The following is a 7,818-nucleotide window of genomic DNA, read 5'->3' on the forward strand; positions in this document are numbered from 1 at the left end:
GACTTGAGTTCCTGTATGTTGTTATGATCACACCACGTCTCGTTAATCATAAGGCATACCCCTCCGCCCTACTTCTTACCAGAAAGATGCTTGTTTCTGTCAGCGTGATGCGTGAAGAAACCAGCTGGCTGCACCGACTCCGATAGCGTATCTCGAGTGAGCCAAATTTCYGTGAAGCAAAGAACGTTACAGTCTCTTATGTCTCTCTGGAATGCTACCCTTGCTCGGATTTCATCTACCTTGTTGTTTAGAGACTGGACATTGGCGTGTAGTATGCTCGGGAGCGGTGCGCGATGTGCCTGTCTCCGGAGCCTGACCAGAAGACCGCTTCGTCTGCCCCTTTTTCGGCGTCGTTGTATTGGTTCGCCGGCTGGGATCTGATCCATTGTCCTGGGTGGTCCAATAGTTCCTCCCGACTGTATGTAATAAAACCTAAGACTACCTGGGGTACTAATGTAAGAAAAAACACGTAAAAAAACRAAACACTGCATAGTTTACTAGGAACGCGAAGCGAGGMGGCCATCTCTGTCGGCGCCTGAAAAGCTCCTGCGAGAAAATCCACCAAACGGCTCTGAAAAGGAGAAAGTCCAACCCTCTCATAGAGGGCGCACGCACCGACTGTATAGTCGTACTTATGTAATCCAATACATGCTGACCCTTCAACATCGGAAGGAAGGAAAGTTCATGATGGGGCGTAACATTCCATCACAAGGTCACAAATAGCCTGCTTTGAAGATGATGTATTATAACCTGTATTATGTGTAATAACCTGTGTGATGTGGTATAATATGTTTGTGTTATAACCTCATTATGATGTGTTATAACCTGTGTGTTGTGTTATAACCTCTGTTTTCCCAGCTGCAATGTGAAGAGTCTCCTGAGACGTCATGTCTGTATCTCTCGTCTGGAGCGGCCTCAGAACTGGGGAGAGAACTGCTGTGAAGTCCGTTATGTCATCCTCATCCTGGCCCCACTCAAAATGGTAACTATGTCACCCTCTTCCTGGCCCCACTCAAAATGGTAACTATGTTCATCCTCATCCTGGCCCCAATCAAAATGGTAACTATGTCACCCTCTTCCTGGCCCCACTCAAAATGGTAACTATGTCACCCCCATCCTGGCCCCACTCAAAATGGTAACTATGTCACCCTCATCCTAGCCCCAATCAAAATGGTAACTATGTCACCCTCATCCTGGACCCACTCAAAATGGTAACTTTGCCATACTTTACAAACCCTTTACATTCCGTCCAGCTGTTCCTTTATACTTCAGTCTTACGGTCTAACCTCAACCCCCTTTTCCTTCTCAAATTTGTCTGCTCTTTGCCCCACTCATTGTTATCCTCTTCTCTAGAGCTGGGTTATATAAAGCCATATCACGATAAATTTACTAATGTATTGCGATAACGATAAATCTGCGATAGATTATGATATATTATTTTGGGGGAGGTGCTAGAGCTGGCAGATATAGACAAAGGGTTAGATTGCAATAAACTTTACCATTTTGCTCGATAATAACAAATACAACAATATATACAATATATATTTATCTTGTATGGACAGTTACTTTACATTAGCAGCAGGGCTCTAGWCCATTTTATTCCAGTGCCAAGTAAGACAACTGAGATGGTAGCCTATGATTCAAAAAGTAAGCTATTTCATCTAACAACCTGTCAAAATGGGATCCAAAATAATCAGATTTCTAGAACTGCCATAGGCCCAAAAATATGCCCCAAAAAATGAAACATCCTGCTCCATCCCCGGCTAAATACATTGTTCAGTTGTCAGAATTTTAAAATCACAAATAGAAAAATATTTAGAGGTTGTTTACCTGTTTTCTAACAGTTATTACTATTTTAAGGGGCCAAGACAAATGTGCCGAATGGCGTTGATAACCAGGTGCTAATGCGTCTCTTTCCTCACTGAATGAATATCGTCAATTGATGAATGGCCGACAGAAACCAGAAAGATGTGATCTCACAATCTGAATGATAAGGGTGAAGAGGATGATTGAATTTAGAACAATAGTGTAATGATGATGAAGAATTGTGGGAGGTCTAATGATTTCATTATGAAAGGATGGAAATGGAATATAATTTACCCTCAGAGAGTCAAATCAGACACTGAACATACAACGTGTGTAGTTGTCACGCCTACTCCCACTTCCTCTCTGCAGCTCTCGACATCGACGGTCTACTAACCACCGACCCTGGCAACAATCATTATCGTTACAAACACCTAGTCTCCATCATTACACACACCTGGTCCCCATCATTACACATACCTGGGTCTCCATCATTACACACACTGGTCCCATCATTACACACACCTGGTCTACATCATTACACACACACTGGTCTACATCATTACAACACCTGGTCTCATCATTACACACCTGGTCTCCATCTACCACACTGGTCTCCATCATTACACACACCTGGTCTCCATCATTACCCACACCTGGTCCCCATCATTACACACACTGGTCCCCATCATTACACACACACCTGGTCCCCATCATTAACACACCTGGTCCCCATCAGTACCACACCTGCTCCCCATCATTACATACACCTGGTACCATCATTACACACACCTGCTCCCATCATACATACACCTGGTCCCCATCATTACCACACCTGGTCCCCATCATTAACACACCTGGTTATCATCAGTACACACACCTGGTCTCCATCATTACAACACCTGGCTACATCATTATATACGGAGGAGGTCAGGACCTGGCCGTGTGGTGGCAGGACAACAACCTCTCCCTCAATGGATCAAGACAAAGGAGATGATTGTGGACGACAGGAAAAAGAGAACAGACACGTCCCATTCTCATCGACGGGGCTGCAGTGGAGCAGGTGAGAGTTTCAGGTCTTGGTGTCCACATCACCAACAAACTAACATGATCCAAGCACACCAAGACAGGCGTGAAGAGGGCACAACAAACCTATTCCAGCTCAGGAGACTGAAAAGATTTGGCATGGGTCCTCAATCCTCAAAAGGTTCTACAGCTGCAACATCGAGAGCATCCTGACTGGTTGCATCACTGCCTGGTATGGCAATGCTCGGCCCTCGGACCGCAAGGCACTACAGAGAGTAGAGGTCGACCGATAATCGAAATGGCCGACTAATTAGGCCCGATTTTCAAGTTTTATAACAATCGGAAATCGGTCATTTTGGACGCCAATTTTGCAGATTTTTTATTAATTTTTTTACACCTTTATTTAACTGGCAAGTCAGTTAAGAACACATTCTATTTTCAATGACGGCCTAGAACGGTGGGTTGACTGCCTTGTTCAGGGCAGAACGACCATTTTTATTTGTCAGCTCAGGGATTCAATCTTTCAAACTTACGGTTAACTAGTCCAATGCTCTAACCACCTGATTACATTGCACTCCACGAGGAGACTGCCTGTTACGCGAATGCAGTAAGAAGCCAGGGTAAGTTACTAGCTAGCATTAAACTTATCTTACAAAAAACAATAAATCAATTATAATCACTAGTAATAACTACACATGGTTGATGATATACTAAGTTTATCTAGCGTGTCCTGCGTTGCATATAATCGATGCAGTGCGCATTCGCGAAAAAAGGACTGTCGTTGCTCCAACGGTACCTAACCTAAACACCAATGCCTTTCTTAAAACAATATACAAAAGTATATATTTTAAACCTGCATATTTAGCTAAAATAAATCCAGGTTAGCAGAATCCAATAGTCAAAGGTAATATGAAATACAAATCGTATAAAGAGAAATAGTCCTATAATTCCTATAATAACTACAACCTAAAACCTTTTACCTGGGAATATTGAAGACTCATGTTAAAAGGAACCACCAGCTTTCATATGTTCTCACTGTTCTGAGCAAGGAACTTAAACCTTAGCTTCTTACATGGCACATATTGCACTTTTTACTTCTTTCTCCCAACTTTGTTTTTGCATTATTAAACCAAATTGAACATGTTTCTTATTTATTTGAGGCTAAACTGATTTTATTGATGTATTATATAAATTAAAAATAAGTGTTCTTCAGGATTGTTGTAATTGTCATTATTACAAAAAAAAAAAATGTCAGATTAATCGGTATCGGGCTTTTTTCGGTCCTCCAATAATCGGTATCGGTATCGGCGTTGAAAAATCATAATCGGTCGATCTCTAACAGAGAGTAGTGCAAACGGCCCAATACATCACTGGGAACTAGCTTCCTGCCATCCAGGACCTCTATAATAGGCGGTACCAGGGGCCAAGTCTAGGACCAAGAGGCTTCTAAACAGCTTCTACCCCAAGCCATAAGACTCCTGATCACCTATCAAATGGCTACCCGACTATTTGCATTGCCCCCCCATACCCCCTCTTTTACACCGTTGCTACTCTCTAGTTATCATCTATGCATAGTCACTTTAATAACTCTACCTACATGTACATACTACCTCAACTAACCGGTACCCCTGCACATTGACTCTGTACCGGTACCCCTCTGTATATAGTCTCGCTATTGTTATTTTACTGCTGCTCTTTAATTACTTGTTACTTTCATTTCTTATTCTCATCCATATTTTTTTTWAATTGCATTGTTGGTTAGGGGCTCGTAAGTAAGCTTTTCACCTGTTGTATTCCACACAAGATTTGATTTGAATGAATACACCCCTGATCACACGCAAACACAGTTAACTTGCATAGCAGCCACATACAAACAACATGATCACTTTGCTTGTTGTAATTCCTTCTCTGATCTACGCACTCCCCTCCTCTCTCACCTCTTGTGGACTTCAGTGCACAACACATCAGCTGTCTGTGACCAGGCGAAAAAACCTTTCCAAGCCAAAGCTGCCTCTCATAACCGCTAACCGCTACACACAGCCTGCATCGTAGTCACCATATTATCTAASGTCATAGTCAACATAGCTAATATAACTAATGCGTTAGTAAACGCGCTACAATCATGCAGTACAGTGTACAGTCAGCAAGCAGTTTAGCAGTTACCCAGGAGGCAATAATTTGTTAAATCCAAAAGCTTACCTTGACTTGGAAGAGTTCCAGTGTTGGATAGCCAGCTAGCTAACATAGCATCCCTCTCTGTTTGAGCCAGGTGTTTGAGTATGCTAAACTAGCTATATAGCTAAGCTTGCTAAGTAACTGAAAGTTTTTWAAAAGTACAACGAAATAACTCTCTTTCTCTCTCTCTCTCTTGCTTCTTCTTAATTTTGTTTTAATTGTAAGGGAAGTAGAAATGGGCACGTCTTCCAATAGGACTGTAGAATTACAAACTCTTTCTAAACAAATAACTGTTGTTGATATATTTTTACATGGATATATTTCCACAAATATTTATTCACGCAATTCATCCTTTACGATTGTTTTGCACTATTTATCAAGCATTGGTGCCTATGTTTGACGGAGGATGAGGTGGGGGAAGCCAGGGGGGAGATGGAGGATGAGGTGGGGGAAGCCAGGGGTGAGACGGAGGACGAAGTGGGGGAAGCCAAGGGGGAGACAGAGGATGAGGAGGGGGATGCCAGGGGGAGACGGAGGATGAGGTGTGGTGCTATAACTCCCTGCTGTGTGATATGGTCTCTTCTTCTCTGTTTGATCGCAAGTCTTCTTCTCCTCCTACTCCTCCTCTTCCTCTTCCCCTTCATCTTCTTCTTCTTCTAATACGTTCATCAATAGACAGACTAAACAACTTGTTCGTTCTTTTGGTTTGGCCAGTCATAATGCTCTCTCTATCTCCTCTCCTCTGCACAGAAGAGTACGAAGACAGCGATGGAGCTCGGCAGGACATTTGGGACGTTATTCTCAGACATCTCGTTCAGACAGAAGCTCCTAGAGACCAAGACACAGGAGGAGTTTAAAGAAGCCCTGGTGTTCCAACGACACCAGCTCACAGCAGCCAATCAGCAACCTGCTGCAGTGGAGGAGGAGGAGGAGGAGGAAGAAGAGGAGGAGACTGACCCACACTCCCACAAGCCACTCAAGGTGAGGCTCCCAACACYCAACACACGCGTCCCAGCTGGGCACATGAAGTGACATGAGCCCACCCCTACCCCAAAGCAAAGCTGTCATCAAGGCAAAGGGGGGCTACTTCGAAGAATCTAAAAAAATAAAAATAAAACTTTTTTTGGTTACTATATGTTTACATATGTGTTATTTCATAGTTTTGACGTCTTCACTATTATTCCACAATGTAGAAAATAGTAAAAATAAAGAAAAACCCTTGAATGAGAAGGTGTGTCCAAACATTTGACTGGTACTGTAAATATTCAGACCCTTTACTCAGTACTTTGATGAAGCACATTTGGCAGCGATTACAGCCTCAAGTCTTCTTGGGTATGACACTACAAGCATGAGCCCACCCCTACCCCCCATCCACAAGAGGACCATTCCTCAGCATGAGCCCACCCCTACCCCCCATCCACAAGAGGAAGGAGGGAGATGAGTGCATTTTGATGAAGATATCAAAGGTAGTGAAAGATTTATACTGCTATTTCTGCCTTTGTTGACGTCCACAAATGGCGGATATCTTTATGGTTATTTGGGACTCTGAGCGTGCTGTATCAGATTTTTGCATGGTGTGCTTTTTTGGTAGTTTTTTGAATTGGACACAGGCGAGTGTTGCATTAGAGAGAAGGTGTTGAATCTGAAGTTTGCGAGTGGTAGTAGACCCTTGTGTTTTAGTCAACATTTATGATTAGGTATTTCTGGTAAATTGGATGTGGCTCTCTGCAAATTAGAGATGTGTTTGGAATGCAAAACATTACTGGAACGGTACTGCGCCTTGTAAACTGAGTTGCTTTGGATATAAAGTATGAACTGTTATGCGAACAGAGAACATACGATCGTATTGTGTTGAAGTCCTTGAGTATCATTTGATGAAGATATAAAGGTTAGTAATGTAATTTTATCTTATCTGAGTTGTTTGTGATTGCGTGCGTCGTTGGCTGGAAATAATGGCTGTTGTTTTTCTGTGGCTATGCGTTACTGACCTTACATAATCGTGTTGGTTGTGCTTTTCGTCGTAAAGCCGTTTTTGGAAGATGCGTGACAGTTGGTGGATTCACAACAGGTGTAGGCTTTATTTGGTGTATTGCATGGTGGTGATTGCTCTGTTTGTGTTTTTTTATAGTAATTTATTTGAACTTTTGGGCGGCTCTGCATTTCACTGGCATGTTTGCACGCATGCAGGGAGCTGAGCGTCCACATTTCCCCAGAGGTTAAAGTGAAGTTCATGTCTAAGCACAGGCACGACACACACACACACACACCAACAGCACAAAACACAACACGACACACACACACCAGCACATACACACACACAGCACAGCACACACCACACCAGCACACACACAGATCACAAAGAGAAGAAAGACACACACGAGCCACATCTTTTGGCTGACGAATGCGTATGTGGATGCTGAGGCTGGTCCTCTTTGGTTGGATGGGGGGTAGGGGTGGGCTCTATGCTGAGGAAGTGCTGCCTCTTGTGGGTGGGGGGTAGGGGTGGGCTCATGCTGAGGGACTGGTCTGTTGGTGGATGGGGGGGTAGAGGGTGGGCTATGCTGAGGAATGGTCTCTTGTGGATGGGGGGGTAGGGGTGGGCTATGGCTGAGGGAATGCTCCTCTGTGTGGGATGGGGGGTAGGGGTGGCTCATGCTCTGAGGAATGCTCTCTTGTGGGATGGTGGGGGGTAGGGGTGGCTCATTCCTGAGGAATGCTCCTCTTGTGGAAGGGGGGTAGGGGTTGGCTCATGCTGAGGAATGGCTCCATCTGTGGATGTTGGGGGTAGGGGTGGGCTTGCTGAGTGAGATGCTG

The 7,818-nt window shown here is 43.8% G+C and overlaps 1 protein-coding gene across 1 annotated transcript in view; it reads left to right on the plus strand.

The window, feature by feature from the left end:
* LOC139025722 (solute carrier family 4 member 11-like) overlaps positions 1-6,046 on the plus strand; it is a 39,794-nt gene extending 33,748 nt beyond the window's left edge. Inside the window, exons 6-7 of the mRNA XM_070440912.1 lie at positions 859-982; positions 5,755-6,046. Of these exons, the coding sequence (XP_070297013.1) occupies positions 859-982; positions 5,755-6,036 (406 nt within the window). The 3' untranslated portion in view covers positions 6,037-6,046. The remainder of the gene's footprint in view (positions 1-858; positions 983-5,754) is intronic.
* Positions 6,047-7,818: the final 1,772 nt, after the last annotated feature.

Source organism: Salvelinus sp. IW2-2015, unplaced genomic scaffold (assembly GCF_002910315.2).
Source record: "Salvelinus sp. IW2-2015 unplaced genomic scaffold, ASM291031v2 Un_scaffold3157, whole genome shotgun sequence".
In the NCBI taxonomy this organism is placed as follows: domain Eukaryota; kingdom Metazoa; phylum Chordata; class Actinopteri; order Salmoniformes; family Salmonidae; genus Salvelinus; species Salvelinus sp. IW2-2015.